Raw genomic sequence first — 22,775 nt, 5'->3', positions numbered from 1 at the left:
GTACACCAACAATAAATATAACATGTAATGAGGGAATAATAACTAGGGTGGTAACTTTAAAATTTTTTGGTATCCACATTGATAAGAATTTAAATTGGGGGGGGGGGGATTTTGGAACTCCTAAAATAACTTAGTTCACCCAAATGTGCACTTTTGAATCATTGCAGATCTTGAGGAAAGACAAAGCAGAATGTTAATATATTTAGGGTATTTTCATTCTATAATGTCTAATGAAAAGTTTTAATAAACAGTTTTGTTGTAAACAACCCACTAAAATGCAAAATAACCAATGATGTATATAATTACAGTAGCAGAAAAAATGACCTTAATTATTCCACATTAGGTTTGTCTTGAGCACTAAAAGGGGTGCGCATGCTCCCAACAAAAATTTTAATTACTTGCCCAGTGATATAAAACGTGTGAGAAACAGCAAAGTTAAATTTGAAAACAACCTGAAAAGTTTCTCCTTGAGATCTCCTATACCACAGAAGAATTTCTGTTTTTGTAACATGTAAGAGATGGTAATAAGAACTACTAATTCACCACTTTAAGGCACTTGTAAATGGTCGCGATGGCAGCCATATTTATATAGTAAATGGTCGCGATGGCAGCCATATTTATATATGGATGTATTATTTGAATATACAGTAACTGATACCAGATTATTACAATAAATTGTATAATACCCCATGGAACATGAAACTACCTAATGAATAACAAATTTTAATTACACATTTTTGTTAAATACAAACTTTACTGTAATAAATTTTATAAAATGTTTAATTTTAACATTCCGTTTTAAGATAGAGAAATTTCAGTAATATATAAATTATTTTAGTTTCCTTTAATTACAGTGTTTCTAATGCTTCAGTTTTATTCTTTAATACAGAGAATTGTCTCGCCAAAGGTTGATAATGTGCTAAATATCCACATTTTGAATATGTAACTACAGCATTTCACAATACTTTCTAGTAACTTCCATTAAAAGATACACTGTATTTTATTAAAAATTTGCATTGCATGACCACATTTTTGTTTTCACAGATTTAAGCTATTGAAATGACTGAATTGGAACATGCATGCACAAAATTTCATTTTATAAAGAATCATAATTTTTCAGAAGAAATGAGATGATGAACTTTTACGTAAAATGAGGGAAAGCCAACCACTCACCTACAGATACACAGACTACTGTTGGCACAAAGAAACACACAACAGAAAACAGTATTCACACTAGCTTTTGAGCTCTTGCTCTTTCTCTAGCAAAAGTACATGCATTCACACACACAATACGGTCACTGAAACACAAACTCTTGCAGCTACGGTGAGAGTGACTATTGATTATTGAGAGCAGTTACATGTGCAGTTGGAGGTGGTAAGGAGGTAGGGAAGGACACACGAGCCAAGAATGGGGTAGCGGGATAGTGTGAACCAAGTGTTTCGACAGGTGTCTCAGTGCCTGCACAACCAGATGAAAGGAGTTTAGAGGGTAGACCATGTAAGATATATAGGGGGAAGAGAGAAAGGCAAGGATGAAGATGGAGTCTGAAAGGGGTGAGAAAAAGGGAGTGAGGTGGCAAAGATAGGGGAAGGGGGGCAGGAGAGAGGAGTGGGAGGAGCCTGCCTGAGGGGGGGGGGGCAGTACATGATCTGGATGGGAAAGGAGTGGTCTGAACAGAAGAGAGAGAACAGGAAAGGTGCAGCAGTGGGTGACAAATTAGCGGAGAATTACTGCCAGGGGGATTGCAAGAGTGCAGGATATGCTGGAGAGGCAATTCCCATCAGTGTCATTCAGAGAAACTAGTGCTGCAAAGGTATATCTAAATGGCTCACATAGTGAAGCAGCTGTTGAAGTCATTATTCTGTGGTGCACAGCTTGTTCCGAAACTGGATGGTCTAGTTTGTTGTTTACTACAGTTTAGTACTGGCCATTCGTGTGAGTAGACAGTTTGTTATTTGTCATGCCCACATAAAATGCTGTGCACTGATTGTAGTGTAACTGATACATAACATGGCTGCTTTCATACATGACCCTGCATTTTATTGAGTAGAAAATGCCTGTGACTGGACGTTGCTAGGAGATTGCGGGTTTATGTATGGTACAGTTCATGTACATGGGTTGACCTTAAGGGAATGATCCATGAAGTGCAGGATTGGGAGCACTATTGAAATAGGAGTGGACAAGGATATTCTGTAGGTTGGGTGAGTGGCGGAACACTACTTTGGGTGATGTGGATAGGATAGTCCTCATTTCAAGGCTATGGAGGTGAGAGCCAAGGGTGTCCCTGCTGTGAGTTCAGATCATGAAAATGTCATCAGTGAATCTGATACATAGGAGGAGTTTTGCCACAAATTCCTCATCTACCAAATTCTGTTCAGTACCTCTTCATTAGCTACATGATCTACCCATAATCTTCTAACTTCAAAATTCTTCTGTAGCACCACATTTCGAAAGCTTCTACTCTCTTCCTGCCTAAACTATTTCACATCCATACATTGCTACACTCCATACAAATACTTTGAGAAAAGTAGGATGAAAAGATGTGTGAATGGCTAAAGAGGAGAGGGAAAAAGAAGAAGACTGAAGAGTAAATGGGAGTGAGGTTGGTTAACGTAGGTTCAGTCCAGGGGGATGGCGGGATGAAAGGATATGTTGGAGTGCAAGTTCCCATCTGCGCAGTTCTGAGGGACTGGTGTTGGGTGAGAGAAGCCAAAAGGCACGTACGTTGTAGCAGGTCCCTAGGTCCCTAGAATTATGCTGGACGGCATGGACATACTTGCTTGGTCTGGTCAACCTTTATCCGTACTTTTCTTATTTAGTGGTCTTCCTTTGGTATTGAACATTACCAACGGATTTTATTTTCTTTCTCATCCTTCCCTCCTTGTTTTATTCCTTCTTATTATTACTATTTTAACTTTAGTTATTTAATTTCCCTACACACCAGTTACCCACTATGTACCCTAATCCTATACCACATTATTTACATTCATTCCGGAAACATGCTTTCACCCTAGCCAAAGTGCAATCCCACATACTTTTCCTCCGGTCCTGCTTAACCTTTGGAATTACCCCTAAAGGACTTACCTTAAAAGTTCCCATCTCTGGGTGCAATCCCTCCTTCCACCAGTCTCTCCTGGCCTTCCAGAACCTTCAATCCTTAGCCCTTACCCAACTTGTCCAGAATCTCTACACTACTTCGTGTAACCACCACTCCCAACAGCTCCTGTCTCTCTTCAATGTCCTCCACCTCTCAAACCCCTGCTTGGAGAACGCACTCAGGAACATCATCCTAGAAGCCAGCTGCATACTTGAGTTCCATGCCACACACCACCTGAAAAAACTATCCACAGTGCTAGTGCAACACCTAAGAAGTGGGGTCCCTCTCCCTATCCCTCACAAACACTAACCACAACAGCACCTTCAACAAACCCCCCTCATAGCCAACAAACCTAGCCTGGCCACCCTACTCGATCTCCCAATCCCAGCACATACCCCTCACAGACCAAATCTCAACTATAACCACAGTCAAATGCCACATACCACCAGTCCCAATTCAGTTCTAAACCTCTCCTCCAGAGACATCTGTTCTATCAAAAGGCTTAACCTTTAGCCCCACGCCTAAATTCAACCACACTGCTCTGGTTAAAGATCTCCTCTCATTCACCCGGAACCTCAACTGGAAATATCACTTCACCACCCAAACACAGCCCCCAAATACTAAACCCAGTGTTGAACCCTGTCTAGAACAGTTCCGACCGCCTTTCCAAAGGGATCCTCCTCCTCTCCCTCAAAACCATCCCTTGCAGACATTTCAGAATTCCTCACATCCAGTGTTGCGTCCCAGTCCTTCTTGAAGAACATCCCGACAACCCCCAACATCACCCCAGCTGAATCCCGTGCCATTAAGGAGCTGAAAACAGACCGTTCTATTGTCATCCTCCCGGCGGATAAAGGCTCCATAACTGTGGTACTTGACCGTGTGGAGTATGTGGCAGAAGGACTGCGTCAACTCTCTGACACCTCAACCTACAAAGCTGTTACCCAGGATCCCATTCCCTCCATCCAGACTGAGCTGCAGAAAATCATAAAAATCCAAGGTCCCTCACAAGGCCTCACAACGGCTTCCATAGACCTACTCACTCCATCTGAGCCACGTATCCCTACCTTCTACCTATTACCCAAAATCCACAAAGAGAACCATCCTGGCTGTCCAATTGTGGAAGGCCCCAACAGAACGTATCTCAGCTCTGGTAGACCAACACCTCCAACCTATCACCTGCAGACTCCCATCTTACATCAAAGACACAAACCATTTCCTGGAACACCTCAAATCCATTCCCACTCCCCTCCCACCTGAAACCTTTCTTGTCACCATAGATGCTACATCCCTTTACTCAAACATCCCACATACCCACGGTCTCTCTGCCCTTGTACACTACCTCTCCCAACGCCCACCCAAAGATCTTCCAAAAACCTCGTTCCTTATCACACTTACCAACTTCATCCTCACCCATAATTACTTCACGTTTGAAGGCCAGACCTACAAACAAATCAGGGGAACGGCCATGGGAACCAGGATGGCTCGGTCCTATGCCAACCTCTTTATGGGCCGCATGGAGGATGCTTTCCTGAAGACCCAACAGCTGCTTCCCCTGGCCTGGTATAGGTTTATAGATGACATCTTTGTGGTCTGGACACATGATGAAGAAACACTCCTTGAATTCCTCCATAACCTCAACTCCTTTTCGAATCTGAATTTCACCTGGTCCTTCTCCAAAACCCAAGCTACCTTCCTGGATGTTGACCTTCATCTTGTTGAAGCTCACATCCACACCTCTGTCCACATCAAACCCACAAACAAACAACAGTACCTTCACTTTGATAGCTGCCATCCATTCCACACCAAACGCTCCCTTCCCTACAGCCTAGGTATTCGTGGAAAACGTATCTGCTCCAGTGACGAATCCCTCAACAATTACACCAATAACCTGACCAGTGCTTTCCTCTCCCGCAACTATCCTGCAGACCTTGTCCACAAACAGATCTCCTGAGCAATACATTCCTCCCCATCAAACAACAATGTTCTTACCCCCAGACCACACAGAAGCATCCCCCTTGTCACCCAATATTATCCTGGCCTTGAATACATCAACAAATTACTCTGCCAGGGATATGTCTTTCTCAAGTCGAGCCCTGAAATGAGATCATCCCTTGACAATATTCTCCCCACACCACCCAGAGTTGCCTTTCGTCGCCCCCCTAACCTCCGTAACATCCTTGCCAAACCCTACAATGTTCCCAGACCACCTTCTCTACCCAGCGGTTCCTACCCCTGTAACCCACCCCGCTGCAAAACCTGCCCCATGCATCCCTCCACAACCACCTACTCCAGCGCCACTACTGGTAAAACATACATAATTCAATGCAGGGCCACATGTGAAACAACACATGTCATTTATCAGCTGACATGCCTGCACTGCGCAGCCTTTTACATCGGTATGACGACAACTAAACTGGCTGAGCGCATGAACGGGCACAGACGAACTGTCCGCCTAGGAGATGCCCAATACCCAGTAGCAGAGCATGCCATCCAGCATAATTCTAGGGACCTAGGGACCTGCTACAACGTACGTGCCTTTTGGCTTCTCCCACACAACACCAGTCCCTCGGGACTGCGGAGATGGGAACTTGTACTCCAACACATCCTTTCAACCCGCCATCCCCCTGGACTGAACCTACGTTAACCAACCTCACTCCCATTTACTCTTCAGTCTTCAGTCTTTTTCCCTCTCCTCTTTAGCCATTCACGCATCTTTTCATCCTACATAATTGTGTTTATCTTTATGCTATATACCTCTTTACTTCTGTATGCATCCTCTTTGGTTTGAAGCTGGCACAGTACTTAACAGTAGAATATCTTTGGCTTCCCTCTGATAACCATGCCTCCATCCTTGCTACCCTCCCTGTTTGCCTTTTCCTGTTGCTTCATAACCTGGGTTGTGAGTAACTAAATCCACTTTCCCTTCTTCCCTTTTTTCCCCTCTCTCCTCCCTGATGAAGGAACGAAGTTCCAAAAGCTAGGAATGTAAATTTTCTGTTCTGTTTTGTGTCATCTATCGGCTGTACTGAGCTGAGGTAAGTACTGGCCAGTCCCTCTATCTCTTTGTTAGTATTTGTTTCACATCTTTATATGAGATTTTCCATTAATCATTCAAAGTGAAATGATTGTGGGTCAGGATGTGGTTGTCTAAAAATGGTTGTCTAAAAAGATCAGGATGGATGTTGGGATAGGTAGTGGGGGAAGTTGGTGTATAAGGACACTGCATACACAGTGACCAAGAAGGCTTCTGGTTGTAAAGGAACAGGAACCGAGGAAAGGCAGCAAAGGAAGTTAGCAGGGTGTTTAATGTAGGACATGAGGCTACAGACAACAGTTCAGAGGTGTTGGTCAGTAGAGGCAGAGGTTCATCCTGTATAAGCACTGTACTGAGCTACAGTGGAACAATCAGTAGGAAGACTTGTGGGTTTGGGTTAGTGGAGTACATAAAATGTTAGGAGTGTTGGGAGGGGGGGGGGGGGGGGTTGCCCTGATTGAGAAGGGAGATGGATTCAGATGGGGATAGACTTAAGGCCTTGAAGAGCTGCTGGAGGTCATGTTGGACTTTGGCATTGGATCATGGCCATAAGATTTGTATGCAGAAGTGTCGCAAGGTTGTCAGATGCCCTCAGCCACATAGTCACATAGTCACTACAGTTTATGACACTGCACTGGAGCCTTTGTCTGCGGGAAGGATAATAAGGTTTGGAATGATTTTCTGGTTACAGATAGCTAGGAGAATCAAGGTTGGAGGGAGTTTGAAACTGTTTTGAACATGATTCTATTTGGGAGACTGTAGTCGGTGTGTTTTCGCCGCAGGGAAAGAGTAAAATAATGAAGGTCCTTTACAAATCCAGCATGGTTGAACTTAGTTTTTGGCTAAAGGTGTCACCTCCCCCCATTCTCTTTGTCCCCCCCCCCCCCCTTCTCTTCCCTTGGTGTCCCCCTCTTCATCTCCACTTTCCTTTCCTTTTCTCCCTTTCCTTTCCACCCCTGCCATTCTCTCTCTCTCTCTCTCTCTCTCTCTCTCTCTCTCTCTCTCTCTCTCCTCTCTCTCTCTCTCTCTCTCACACACACACACACACACACACACACACACACACACACACACATACCCACCACTCTCACTCACACTCTCACTTACATGCTCTACCCTCTGAACTCCTTTTGTCTCGTCATCTTGACATGCAGATGCTGAGTCATCTGTTGAAAGACCTAGCTTCACATTATCCCACTACCCCTTTCTTGCCTTGTGCATCCTTTCCTAACCCCTCACCTCATCCATTTCCTCATGCAACTGCTTTCAATAGTCGATAATCAATAGTCAGTCTTGGGACAGCCATAGGAGTGTGTGTTTGGGTGACTGTGTATCACGTTTGTGAATAAGTCTACTTTTGCTAGACATCACTTAAAACTTCTGGGCCATTAGGCCGTGGTCGGTATATAAAACTTTCTCCTATTGTTTCCTCTCCAACTGTGGGAGACTTCTTCTGAGGTAAAATGGTGAACTGCAAACATATCTCAAGGGAGTGTGGAATAAAGAGGTAGTTTAGAGGGCACCACAGTCTTATCATGTGACATTGGTTACAAGATTATCACTGGCGTTGTCAACATTCCCCATTGAAAGTAATTGATCATCATTCTTAAGTTGCAGTTTTGACATCCAAATTTTGTCTAATTTAACACCTTCCTCTTTTCTGTTAAAATTATTATGGTTTTTATAAATCTCAATAGCCTCTATATACACACACACCTGATAATGGGATGTTTTCGATGTGACACTCGTCTCAGAGAGTTTTATTTCATGATCACCCTCTTGGTAAACGTGTTCTGCTATGGCTGATTTATCTGTATAACACAGGTGGAAATTTCTCTTGCGTTCAGCGAGACTGGTATTAACAATTCTTCTTGTGGTACAAGTATAAACCCCAGTCCACAAGTACAAGGTGCAGCCAAAGATGCAGTATATCTTTTGCCGATCTTAAACATTATTTTATATTCCTGGTGAGTCTGAAGTTAGAGTTCACACCGTACTTGCCCAGCACTTTCCCAATGCGATCTGTAATCATACTGATGAACAGAAGGAAAACTTTCCCTTTGTGCAGCTGTCGTTCCTTATCGGTCCTGATTCTCTCACTAGGGCGAAGTGCTCTATCTATCTCCTTGTTAGAATAACCGCTCTTCTTGAATGTCAACTGTAGATGTTCAAGCACATCTTTTACAGTTCACAAATTTTGTGTGCCCTATCTAGAAAGGTTGTAATTACACGACCCCCCCCCCCCCCCCCCCCCCCACACCGCGCACGCTTGGGTCATGGTTAGAATCTTTATGCAGGTAATGCATGATTTTTCTATATATTCTATGGCCCAACGTTACATCCCCATGGTTGAATGATTGATAACAGACACATCCAAGAAATTCAGCTGTTCATTATTCTCCATATCCATAATAAATTGTATTTTTGGATTCATGCTGTTGAGATGTATTAGGAAGGCATCCAATTCCTCTGCATTGTGTGTCCCTGCTATGGAATTAGCATCGATGTAGTGGTACCACCTGGCTGGTCTTTTTCTGTCAGTCTGCAATGCCTGTTGTTTAAAGTTCTCCATAAACAAATTGGCAACAGCTGGACTAAGTGGATTGCCCATAGCCACCCTGTTAATCTGTTTATAAAAAGCATTATTATATATGGAAAATAGGTCATGGTGAGGCAGTGTCTGATATCCTTGTTAGTATTGATGTTCTGTCCTTATTTACCATTATTCCATTGAACGAAGCTATCTCATTTATAGCTGATATTTTTCCATCAGATATTGTGGAGTTATTCAGACATTGCCTTACCATGACCTATTTTCAGTACAATATGATTTTTATGAACATATTGGGGGTGGGGGGTGGGGGGGGGCAAGGGGGGGGGGGTTGGCTATAGGCAATCTTCTTAGTCCAGGTGTTGCCAATTTGTTTATGGGTAACTTTGAACAACAGGCATTGCAGACTGCCAGAAAAAGACTAGCCAGGTGGTACCACTACATCGATGATACTTTTGTAGTATGGGCACATGGTGCAGAGGAAGTGGATGCCTTCCTGGTACATCTCAACAGCATCAATCCAAAAATACAATTTATTTTGGAGACGGAGAATAATGAACAGCTGAATTTCTTAGATGTGTTTGTTATCAATCAATGGGATGGCACGTTGGGCCAAAGAATATATAGAAAAATCATGCATAAAGATTCTGACTATCACCCCAGACAAAAAAGAGGGATGATTAAAAGCTTGCTAGATAGGGCATGTAAAATTTGTGAACCGTATTACTTGAAAGATGAGCTTGAACATCTACGTTTGACCTTCAAGAAGAATGGTTATTCTAATGAGGAGGTAGATAGATCTCTTCACCCTAGGGAGAGAATAAGGACCGATGAGGGACGATGGCTGGCCGAAGGGAAAGTTTTCCTTCCGTTCTTCAGGACAATTACAGATCGCATTAGGGAAGTTTTGAGTAAGTACTGTGTGGACACTACCTTCAGACCCACCAGAAATATAAAAGAATGTTTAAGATTGGCACACTGGGTATATATAAAATTCCGTGTACTTGTGGACTGGTTTATATTGGTACCACAAAAAGATGTGTTAACACCTGTCTCATTGAACACAAGAGAAATTGCCACCTGGGATATACAGATAAATCAGCCTTGGCGGAACATCTTTACCAAGATGGTGATCATTAAATAAAATTCTCTGAGACGAGTGTCACATCGAGAACATCGCATTATCATGCGTATGTGTATAGAGAGGCTATTGAGATGTTAAACCACCATAATAATTTTAACTGAAAAGAGTGAGGTGTTAAAGTATACAAAATTTGGATGTCAAAATTGGCAATACCAGCAATAATCTCATAGCTGACATCTGTGATAGGCTGTTTTGCCTCTGAAGATGTCTCCTGGAGTAGAGTGGAAATGTTGCGAAGAAGTTTTATACATCGACCGTAGCCTAATAAACTTGAAGTTTTAAGTGATGTCAGTACCAACCATGAAAGCTTACATTGTATAAGCTTTTGCAAGAGAAAGAGAAAGATATCAGAAGTGAGCATTAATACTACTTTCTGTTGCATGTTTCTGTGTACCACACATCAGTCCGCCTTTCCATTATCTTATGTACTATTCCAGCCAGGAATTTCCATTGTTGATGATGAACTTCTGTACTTAATGATATTAAATTATTTAAAATATTGTTAAACAATGATTAATGTATGTGACACACAGGTACATAATCATAAATATACGTCAATGTAATAAAAATAGCAATGTATCGCAAACAGAAACGCGTATCCACTACTCCTGTATAAAAGTCTTGGGCTCTCACATTACATAAAGTGGAAATTGCAGATGCTCTCAGGTGCCACCAGTTAAGGATGCTATGTGACTTGGACCAAGCCAGCAGTATACCTTCCATACTATGATGAAAAAGATGGCTGTGAGGACCTAAAATGGATGTGTGTTCCAGGGTCAGAGATCGAGACAAGTGTTTCAGCCCAACCTGATATATGTTATGCCTAAAGATTATGTATGTCTTTGAGTGACCATTGTGTAGTGTCCTCTGTGAATTCAGCAACATCTACACAGGCCAAAAGATTTGTGCTTTTGGTATACAGGGTATGTGCACCACATAAAGCAGAGGGAGCTTGAGATTTTGACCATTGCTGAACACTGCCTAAAGAACGAACATAAAATACAATATGAAAATATGATGGTCTTGGCCCTTGCACCTCCATATTTGAGTTTCATTATAGAAGAGGAGGCTGGTGTTAAATTATATGATAACAAGTTTGTTCAAAATGAAAAACATACGTGTAGTAGGATTGGGGCATGGGGGCAACCTGGACGCTGAGCTTAAATAGATGCTCGGCACTTACAGGGATGCGGGAGAAAAGGGTTCAGACGTGGCACCAGCCCCACACACCATCTGATGTATGCCATCCTGTAGTGGGCCAGAGCTGTCAGAAGCAGCAACCTAATGTGTCTTCCCATGCACGTGTCGTTTCAACCCCTCTCTGGTGGCAACACCTATAAACTGAAGCGTCAAAGAAACTGTTATAGGCATGCGTATTCAAATACAGAGATATGTAAACAGGCAAGTCCTGTGTAAGACAACAATTGTCTGGTGCAGTTGTTAGATCAGTTACTGCTGCTCCACAGGTAGGTTATGAAGATATAAGTCAGTTTGAACATGGTGTTATAGTCTGTGCACGAGCGATAGAACACAGCATCTCTGATGTACTGTTGAAGTGGCAATTTTCCCTTACAGCCACTTCACAGTCCAGTAAAACATCAAATCTCAAACATTGCTGCAACCGGAAAAAGATCCTGCAAGAAGGGGATCAAGGACGACTGAAGAGAAATGTTCAATGTGACAGAAGTGCAACACTTCCGCAAATTGCTGCAGATTTCAATGCTAGGCCATCAACAAGTGTCAGTGTGTGAGCATTCAAGGAAACATCATCGGTATGGGCTTTCGGAACCAAATGTCCACTCGTGTACCCTTGATAACTGCATGACACAAAGCTTCACGCCTCACCTGGGCTCATCAACACCGACATTGGGCTGTTGGAAACATGTTGCCTGGTCGGATGATTCTCATTTCAAATTGTATTGAGCTGATTGGTCTGTGCGGGTATGGAGAAAACCTCATGAATCCATAGACCCCACATGTCAGCAGGGGACTGTTCAAGCTGGTGTAATGATAATGGTGTGGGGCATCTGCAGTTGGAGTGATATAGGACCCATGATACATCAGCATATGACTCTGACAGGTGTCTGATCACTTGCATCTATTCATGTCTATTGTGCATTCCGACAGACTTGGGCAATTCCAGCAGGACAATGTGACACACCACGCATCCAGAATTGCTAGAGAGTGGATCCAGGAACACTCTTCTGAATTTAAACACTTCCGCTGCCCACCAAACTCCCCAGACATAAACATTATTGAGCATATCTGGGATGCCTTGCAATGTGCTGTTCAGAAGAAATCTCCACCGCCTCATACTCTTATGGATTTATGGACAGCCCTGCAGGATTCATGGCGTAATTTCCTCCAGCACTACTTCAGACATTAGTTGAGTCCATGCCATGTCATGTCGCGGCACTTCTGTATGCTTGCAGGGGTCCTACACTATATTAGGCAGGTGTGCCAGTTTCTTTGGCTCTTCAGTATTTAAGCTGAACGCTGTGCCAATTCTGGCAGTTGGTACTTTTACTCCTTATGACGATGAAGGTTACAGCTGTTGAAAATTAGAGAATTTTATTTCACACACACACACACACACACACACACACACACACACACACACATTCATTTTAAATTTAAATACAAGTCATTGTAACAGTCTGACAGTTAGGGTGTTCTCTGGAACAATTTAACTGAAATCTGAATCAGTCAGTAATTCTTACATATTACACTGTCATGTCATATATTCAGAAACCATGATACTTCATTTATATTTGGCTGAAATTTAGTCCACGTACCAGAGCTTTAAATGAGTAAAAAAAAAAAATTATTTACAGCATTTGATGATATATAAATTTACTGTAGTACTTGTATATAAGTGGAAATAGTTTAATGGTATATATGTTCCAGCTATCCCTTCTCCAACTTCTGCTGAAGCAGTGTTCCCACATGTTGTTGATATGAGTACAACTTGTGTGTCCATACAAGCTACTGTGGGGATTGCTTTGACATCTTTTGTGATTGGTATTGTACTGATGATAATCATTTGGTTCATCCATGTGAAAACTGGTGAGTGTATTTGATACCAATTAAAATATTCAGTAGAGTGGCATGCTGTTGATTACTTGAGATTGATGCATATGAAATGAAGGATTTATTAAATCTCAGTCAACAATATGTATGTGAGAAGGTATGTTAATAAATGAGAACCATCAACATTAAAAGTTATTTATTTTGCCCAACAAAATAATGATGCATTCAATCACCTTCACAGAATTTTCCCAGGAGCAATATCTCAAAGCCATTTATGGCATTGTAATTTATGAATACCCAATTTACATTACCCCCAGAATCCAGCATTTCATTAACATCACCTTTCTTTAAATTATGTTGTGGAATATCTACATAGAAACAGCTCAAACATTGTATTCTTATGTAATGGCGTAAATCATTGACATAAGTAAAATTCTGAATGTTAGTTTCTGGAGAATTGGGTTGCAGTCAAACCAGACTGATTTATGTTTTCTGTGATCTGATAAATTTCTCCAGGTAAATTTAAAGATGATTCACTCGAGATATCTATGACTGGTTGTTACACCCATGTTTATCAGACCTGAGAGACTGGACTAGTACTCCATACCAAAAGACCTGTCTTCCAGCATATATGGAACCATTGAATAAAAATGTTTTAGGGAAATGTGATTGTGGATACGTAGTGAATTCAAAAAGAGAAATATGTGAAATGTTCGAAGTCAAGTAATTGTTCTTGGATAAAGTTCTCATGTGTGGCTAATTTATTAGTAGTGTAAATTATATAGAGATTGTTAACAAAATGCAGAAGTAGTTTTATATGCTAGAAAGTGTTTACTTATGTGATACACATCACAATTTGTGCCAGTTTTGCTCTTTGTAGTCCAGAAGTAAGTCTGTTTTGATTTCTTGCTATTGTTTGAATGATATAGTATATAAATGTTTTAAAATTTAAGAGTTTCATTACATTTGTCAAAATTGTAGTCCTGGCTTTGTGCTGTAACAGCTAATAGTATTCAGAGCTATACAGAATATCAGAAATGTGAAGAAACTAAAATGTTTGTTAAATATAACTATACGAATTACGATAAATTGCTACTCAGTGCATAGCGAGGATGTTGAGTGGCAGAAAGGCGCATTTAAACAGTGGAAAATCTGGAATGGAATATTAGCAATATGAAATGGATAGACTGCTACTGACCACATAAATGTGGTGCTTAGAGGCAGAAGTGTACATTGAAGGGGACCCTTCCTAGCCAGCCAAGTTCTCAAATCCCTCACCTGTTTCACATTCATTGATGACTTGGGCAATTCCAGCAGGACAATGTGACACCCCACACATCCAGAATTGCTAGAGAGTGGGTCCAGGAACACTCTTCAGAATTTTAACACTTCCGCTGCCCACCAAACTCCCCAGATGATATTTGCGTGGTCTGGACTGAGGGTGAGGGCAGCCCATTCACAGTCCCCCAAAACCTCAACACCTTCTTCCCTGTTCGCCTTACCCAGTCCACCTCAGTCCAACAAGGCAACATCCTCTTCATCAACCTCCATCTCGAGGGTGGCTACTTAAGTACTTCCACCCACATCAAACCCTCCAACTGACAACAGTGCCTCCACTTTGTCAACTGTCACCTATTCCACACTGAGGAGTTCCTTCTGTACAGCCTGGTCACCTGTGGTTGTTGCATCCCTAATGGTGAGCATTCCCGTTTCAAATGTGTCAGGGAGCCGGCCGCGGTGGTCTCGCGGTTCTAGGCGCGCAGTCCGGAACCGCGCGACTGCTATGGTCGCAGGTTCGAATCCTGCCTCGGGCGTGGATGTGTGTGATGTCCTTAGGTTAGTTAGGTTTAAGTAGTTCTAAGATCTAGGGGACTGATGACCGCAGCTGTTAAGTCCCATAGTGCTCAGAGCCATTTGAACCATTTTTTGTGTCAGGGAACTGACAGATTGAAATTACCCTCTGCACCTTGTCCAGAAGCATATCTCATGTGCCTTGTCTCCTCAGTCACCACCATCCCTCACATACCCACCGGCCACCAACAAAGAGGCACCCTCCCCCCACTCTCCCACATGACGCAGCACCACCCAGGACTGGAGCAGCTCTGAATCACATTCTCTATTAGGGTTGTGACCACCAGTCATAATGACAAAATTGTGCCCAGACCTCTCACTGAGATATTCTTCCCCCCCTCCATTCAACCTATACAATATCTTTCTCTGTCCCTATTCCACCTCTGCTTGCTACCCAATACCTCGTGGCTCAGATGCCTGTGATAGACATAAATGCAAGACCTTTCCTATGCTTCCTCTGACCACCACTTACTCCAGTCCCATCACAGGCACTGCCTGCCCCACGAAAGAGGGGATCAATGGTGAAAGCAGCCACGTCAGCTACCGATGTAGCTGCAAGCACTGTGATGTGACCACAAACAAGTTGTCCATCCTCATTAATGACCGCTGGAACACCGAGTTGCTGAACGTGCCACCTGGCACAGTGTGCTTGACTCTAACCGCTTCACGGCCGCATGACACTGATTCTTCCCATTGATACTGGCTTTTCTGAATTGTGCAAATGGCAACTTTCCCTGCAACATAACATTTGTTCCTGTAGCCCTCCTGCCCTCAGCCTTTACTAGCTTTCCTCCTCCAGCTGCCTCTATCCTCTCCCCTGCTTTCCCTGCTCCCACTACAGCCCTACACGTACCTTCTGTCTTTGCTGTACTGCATAATCCTTCCCCCTTTCTACCCTCCCCTCAGTCACCTCACACCGCCCCCCTGTCTGATGCTGCAATGTCCTGTTCCCACCACTCCCCTGCACACTCCCACAGACGGCACTCGCATCTACTCCCATCCCTCACCTGCCGTCCCTCCCCCTCCATGACCCAGGTCTATTGTGTACACCAACTACCCACCCCAGCTGAGATTGCTACTCACCACAGGTGAAGTTGTAATGGGGCCTTAGCACCTGGTGTGTGTGTGTGCGCGCGCACACACATATATCCGACAAAGGACATAGTCCTATAGCATAACCCTTTCTTGGGCTGTGGGAAGTATACTTACCACTAACTGTATTTCTTTACTGCATTTGTAGAAATGTATTGTATCACCTCTATTAACTTTTCACAAGGTTAATATTCCTTTTTGTGGACTGTCGGAAATTTATGTGCCTGCAATTTACTTGTTTTAATATTTTCGTGGGAATATGTCTTACTACCTCCGAATGTATCCAACATCTTGTGGTAGTACACCGTACTTTACGTGTCAAAACTAACTGCTATGGTCATTAGTTTCTGCTTACTGTGAGGTCATTACTGTTATCATTTGTGAAGTCTGAACACATTGCTTCATTTCTACCATATATATTGTCATGACTTGTATCAGCTCATTTCTTTATTGTGTGGTAAATGAAATTTTTAGGATTGTTTCCCCAAAATAAAAACACAAAATATTGTTTTTTCCCCCCTCACTTCTGATTGCAACCCATAACAGCTTGCAAAAGGGCAGTGGGGAGTAGAATTACCTTCATAGTTTAATAGCTCACATAAGAGCAATGGAAAGTGCACACTTACCATCATAGCTTTTAATCCTAAGTCATAAAAAGAAAATTATCAAAAATTAAATGTAGTCTATTGGTCACTATTCTGATACTAGAAGATTCAACTATTGTGAGTTGCTACAAAAAATGCACTGCTTAATAATGGCTAGTGATCTACTTAAATGGGTCTGGCAGCTGATAAGTGTTGTGTCTGCTATGTGGTGATTACCAGTCTGTCCCAAGGTGTATTGTTTTTATTCTATCCTGCATTTTCTGTTTTCAAATATTAGTTACATTATGGTAGGCTCTGTTTGACCTAAAATAGACAATGTTCTTGTCACTGTTGTAGCTGTTGTGGTCTCCAGTCCAAAGACTGGTTGCACAATTCTCCATGCTAGTGTATCCTGTGTAAAATTCTTCACCTCTGCAGGAATGCTGGGACCAGACATCACTTAAAACCTGCTTCCTGAAGTCAAGCCCTGCGTCTCCCTGCATACAGTAGTCAAGCCTTGGTCTCCCTGCACAGTTTTTACCCAACCCCCACATACCTCACTACATTACTGAATTAACAGTTCTGTGATGCCACAGGATCCCTTATTTTAGTCAAGTTGTGTCATTAAACTCTTTTCTAAAATAAATGATAATTAATTGAAACCCTCAGCTGCTGACAGGTGTTATTGATATACCTCGATGGGGACAGCTGAAAATGTGTGCCCCGACCGGGACTCGAACCCGGGATCTCCTGCTTACATGGCAGACACTCTATCCATCTGAGCCACCAAGGACACAGATGAGTAGTGCCACTGCAGGGACTTATTCCTTGCATGCTCCCCGTGAGACCCACATTTTCAACTGTCCACAATCTACATACATAATGTACGTAATAGATATTTGCCCATCCACTCATTATTCGCGCACACTAAGGTGATGATTCCTGTAAGAGTTTGGGCAACCTGTGCACATCTGCACAGACGAAGGTCAAAGGCTGGGTAGCCTTTAACTATATGTATGAAGATAGTAACTGTTCTCGAAAGAACAGATACCATTGATGACCGTGCATCTTCTCAAGAATAAAAGATAATTAATTGAAACCCTCAGCTGCCGACACGTGTTGTTGATATACTTCTATGGGGACAGCTGAAAATGTGCGCCCTGACCGGGACATACATTTTCAGCTGTCCCCATCGAAGTATATCAAGGACACCTGTCGGCAGCTGAGCATTTCAATTAATTATCATTTATTCTAGAGAAGCTGCACAGTCATCAATGGTATCTGTTCTTTCGAGAACAGTTACTGTCTTCATATATAAATTCTTTTCTCCCAGTTCAATGCGGTATCTCTTCATTAGTTATCTGGTCTACAAGTCTAATCTTCAGTGTTCTTCTGTAATACCACATTTCAAAATCTTCTTTCCTCCCTTGCCTGTATTGTTTTACCATCCAGCTTCTATTTTCATATAGAGCTAAGCTTCTATTTTCATATAGAGCTACACTTCAGACAAATATGTTTCAGAAATGACTTTCTAGTGATTAAATTTGTATTCAGTGTTAACAGACTTCTTTCTTACAGTAAAACTTTTCATGCTATTACCAGTCTGCACTTAAATCCTCTTTACTTCAGTCTTTTTTCAGTTGTTTTGCTGCTCAAATAGCAGAACTTATCTACATTAGTTTTAGTGTGTCATTTCCTAATCTAATTCGCAAAGCATCACTTAATTTAATTTAATTACCCTCCATTCTCTAACATCTGCCTAGTGTTCAGATTTCTCTGTTATAATTGGAGCCTGACTTCTGTACAAGTTGCAGAGTACCTTTTAATCTCTTTATTTTATTGTTCAATAGTTTATATTAACTTGAAATTTTAAAGTATGTAATTTGATATATACCCACAGTTGGCCAGACTGATTAGTAATTGAGATTATTGTTGTCTTTATAATACGTCCTGCCTTGGCCAACATTTTCTCAATTATTGAAAACAGACCAAAGATAACATAATGTGGTCAAAACTATCATGTCATCCAAATGAAAAACTCAGTAATTCAACTCTATAAAGCACTGAAGTGCTATAGCTCCCACAAAGAATTTTTTGTGCTGAGCAGCCAGGATCTTCTGATGTGTCATTTGGGAGTATTTCACTTCCAGTAAAACTGCATGTTTTGTAGAGGTTCAGTTTAAAACAGCCACTCGCACAACAGTTAACTTATGTTTATGTATGTATCTTTACAATGTTGAACCATTGTTAGCTATTTTATTAAGGAAAAAGGAATCAATGTAGAGAAAGAAACACATCATTAGGATGGTGATATCTGCCATGTCACTCATGTTAGTAGGTCTGAAGATCTTCTGTTCTATTCACTTTAGGTGCTGCACATCAGGTTATGTCAATGAACATGGGCAGATCAAAGATGTAAACACTTTGTGAATTATTCCAAGCAGCTGCTTACGTCAGTGATTATGTTCACAGCCATAGGACATGGGCAAGGAAAAGGCATCATAAGTCCTTTTAAGAGTACAAACATACACAAACTTGAAGTCCACTGTAAGCTTTTCAATGTGATGCATGGACATCACTCTCTGAAAAGTAGAAAAATAACTCCAAAATCATCAAGCAGACTATATGGGCTTTGTTCCAAATCTTTTTCTTTGTAAAAATGTTATTGTTTCTCCAAAGACTGTAAAGAGATGGATATACCTAGCTTTTTTTTTAAACAATGGAAAATCCAGATTGCCATAATGACAGTATTATGGAAAGGATAGATTGCTACACACCTTATAGTGAAGATGATGGGTTGCAGATATGCATAACAAAAAGACTATTACACACAAGCCTTCAGCCAGAAGGCCCTCTGCTGAAATAGGCGACATGCACACACACATTCACCCAAACACAGCTCACACAGACATGACCACTGTCTCTGGCTGCCGAGACCAGTCTGGCCTTGGCAGCCAAAGATATGAGTATATAAGCAGATCATTGACGATGGTGATGGAGGATGCAGTGGTCAGCTGAAACGAAGAGTATAGCCGATGAGTGACAGGGCCAGAGAACTACATCAAACCAACCTTAGAGTTCTAGTGTGAAAGACACCAGCAACATTAGAACTAACATGGTTAAATAATGAAACATTTCAGTGTTCCATCTGTTTGAAGGTAAAAGTGCTTCTCCAAAGAGGCCAGGAGATGGCTGTGTTCATCACAGGAATTCTGCATTTCTTAATCCTAGATTTATTACCAGATGTTCAGAATACAGTACAACAATTGAGTGGAAGTGTCTAACAGTGTTTATTTATTTATTTATTTATTATTTTTTTAAAAGGACTGAAAACCCATGCAGTCAAGATCACACATGAAGTCCTCTGTATTTGGATTGATTGCTAGTTTCAGCTAACAATCTAGCTGTCTTCAGATCTATGATATAAAAAAGATTTTTTTCTCAAGTTAGCAACATACAACGGCATGCAGAACTGCATATAATATTGTAGCAGGGACCAATAATATATTCATGACTTAGTTACAAAATACATACCATAAAACATCCTTGATTAGTGCTGGCGCTGTTACAGCTTCACACATCATTAAAATCTGTCTTAAAAGACAGCATCCATACTTGACATAATTAAAAACAGCTTTTCATCATTTGTGGCCAGTGTAGTTACCTTTTATACGTTATAAGCTTATTACAGACTTCAATTATTGTATCCCCCTTTATTTTTGCTGTTTCAATTAGTTATTGAAAACTAGTGTATGCCGACATTAGTGACATCTGGTGAACTTACAACACAAACATCTTGTGGCTACTGTACGGCAGCTTGTTTTAAACAGTAGTACTACTGACAACATGACTCGTGCATGTGGTGTTATTTATATGTATTTGACGATGATGGTGCTGATCCTGCATTTAACGTTTCACGATGCCACTATGACTGCAGTACATTAGGGCTTTGTTTTTATGAAACATGTATGCCTCTTCATATTTAAAGCTCACAAATGTAAATTTTGTCAGTACTACTTTTCATTATGGTCTATGTATTGCTCTTAAGCTGTATACAGTTTGAGAGTGTATTTATGTTTTTCCTATTTGCTGCAGATCTGATGATGGTCATTAAAGACCGAAACCGGTAGTCTGTTAACAGACAGTGTGTGACCATAGACGTAAATTAAAGGAAACTTATTACATATACAGGTCACTAGTTTTTTGCGATGATGTTGCAGCTTGTGAAAGGCTGGTAAAGTGCTGCTTTTGGGAGCATACAGGAATGTGGTGGAGGGAGTGTAGTGCAGTGGGTGCAGTCAGGAGGGTCAGCAGGGCAGGGGGGGGAGGTGAGAAGTAGAGAAAGGGAAGGAAGAGAGGAGAGTGAGTGAGGGAGGGGAGAGAGAGAGTGAGAGAGAGAGAGAGAGAGAGAGAGAGAGAGAGAGAGAGACTAGTGGGTACATTTTTGGAATAGAAGGCTGTATAGTGCTGCAGTGAGAGCAGGAATGGGTTGTTGGTGGAAGAATAGGTGCTAACAAAGGTTGAGACCAGGGGGCTTATGGGATGTAGGATATATTGCAGGGAGAATTTCCACCTGCACAGTCCAGAAAAGCTGGTATTGGCAGGAAGGATCCAGATGGTGCCGACTGTGAAGCAACATCCTTCACTTCAGTGACAGCTTCACGGCGTGTGCCATCTGAATCCTTCCTACCAACACCAGCTTTTCTTAATGTGCAGGTGGGAACTATCCCTGCAATACAGCCTACATTCCCATATCCCCCTGGCCTCAGCCTTTGTTAGTCCCTAACCTTTACTCAACTATCCCCTTCCCTGTTCCCATTCCAGCACTACACAGTCTTCTATTCCACCAACACATCCATCAGTCTCTCTCTCCCTCTCTCTCCTTTTCCTCCCCTACCTCTGCTTGCCTTTTTTTCCCTCCTCCACTTCCTCCCCCGTGAAACCTCCAGACGCCACCTAGCTGCCCTACCCTGTCCCCACCATGGTCCTGCATGCTCACACAAGCAGCACTTTACTGTCCCCCCACCCATATCCTACTGTCCCACACACTTTGTGTTGTTCGCCTGCTTGATTTGTTTGTTGATAGTCCTCAGTGTTGGCATACAGCATTGTTATATTGGCTGAAAAGTGGAGGATGGAAGTTCACTCGTTGACTACTGTAAATGATGTAGCTGACAGGTGCACAGTTGTGTTTCACAGTTATTTACTTTTACAATTCACAACCACCCAATATTACACAGTTATGTGGCCAGTTCACTATTGGTAAATTTTGATAAGCCTCATTAATAGGTTGCAGGCAAACATCAGCATACTGCTATAATAGTTTGCTGTTGAACATCTATGAGCAGTAAAAATCTAACCATGCAGTTCACAGTTCTGGCAGAATAATATGGTATATCTGACACTATTTGTCATATAAACTGAACAGACACTGTCCTTGTTTTAACAGATGACCTATTTGTGTTACTTTAATTAAATGTTAAGTTGATGCATTGTTGTTACTTTAAACAGTACATAATTTCCCACTGAAAATCGGCCATGAACTGACTGTGCAGAGACCAAAAATCCATCCTTTATATATCCTCGCAATAACAGGTACTGAAACTATACATTGTTCGATGTTTAATTTACAGAAATTACAATTAAAACATAACTCATCCAATTAACTGAATACATAAAAAAAATTCCTCCTTTTTAACAGTTTATTCTACCACAAAGGTTAGGCTAAATTATTTGTTTAAATAATGAAATTAACAGATATAGTTATACAAACAATACTTTTGACAAGCCTTGTAATTACTTTGGAATTAATTAAGGGCTAGCTTTTCTTATATGTTTTCGAAAAGAGTCAAATAAATACTTTAAGAATCCTAGCAGTTCTCCTTCCAAGTATTTATAATTAGAACTGAATTTATTTTTGTTTATAAGTCAACAATAGAATTTAAGCCATGAAACAATTACTGAGCTCCCCTTATAACAAAAGACATTAACTAGGAATAATGAAACTAAATTAGGAAATTAATTACATTCACAAAGCTAAGCACAGCCGAGTGCTATATTCTTTAGGACTGAGGGCCAACCTTTCTCTTTTTTGGAAATGCAGATTATACTCATGTATGTTAAAGGCAATTAGGTAAAAATGAAAATAAATTGAATTTATGGAAGCAGATTGCAAAGCAAGAGAGGAAGTAAAGAGATCCTGTCTTGCTTTGTCACATAACCCCCTCATTGGATTGACCAGATAGGTATTGCAAATAGCTAACTGGGCAATTCAATGACCACAAGAGATCCCAGAAAGTAGGTTTAATAATCTACATACAAAAGAAAATTACATAAGAAACATCCTTATCATAAACTACAGTACATATGTTTTTTAGATTCCTACTTA

General features: G+C 41.4%; 1 protein-coding gene across 1 annotated transcript in view; it reads left to right on the top strand.

Moving 5' to 3' along the window:
* Positions 1 to 22,775, top strand: part of LOC126416633 (uncharacterized) — a 276,018-nt gene that overhangs the window by 239,463 nt on the left and 13,780 nt on the right. Inside the window, exon 16 of the mRNA XM_050084398.1 lies at positions 12,738 to 12,896. Within this exon, the coding sequence (XP_049940355.1) occupies positions 12,738 to 12,896 (159 nt within the window). The remainder of the gene's footprint in view (positions 1 to 12,737; positions 12,897 to 22,775) is intronic.

Source organism: Schistocerca serialis, chromosome 8 (genome assembly GCF_023864345.2).
Source record: "Schistocerca serialis cubense isolate TAMUIC-IGC-003099 chromosome 8, iqSchSeri2.2, whole genome shotgun sequence".
Classification (NCBI taxonomy): Eukaryota; Metazoa; Arthropoda; class Insecta; order Orthoptera; family Acrididae; genus Schistocerca; species Schistocerca serialis.
The sequence above is the reverse complement of the archived record's forward strand: the minus strand, read 5'-3'. Positions and strand labels throughout refer to the sequence as shown.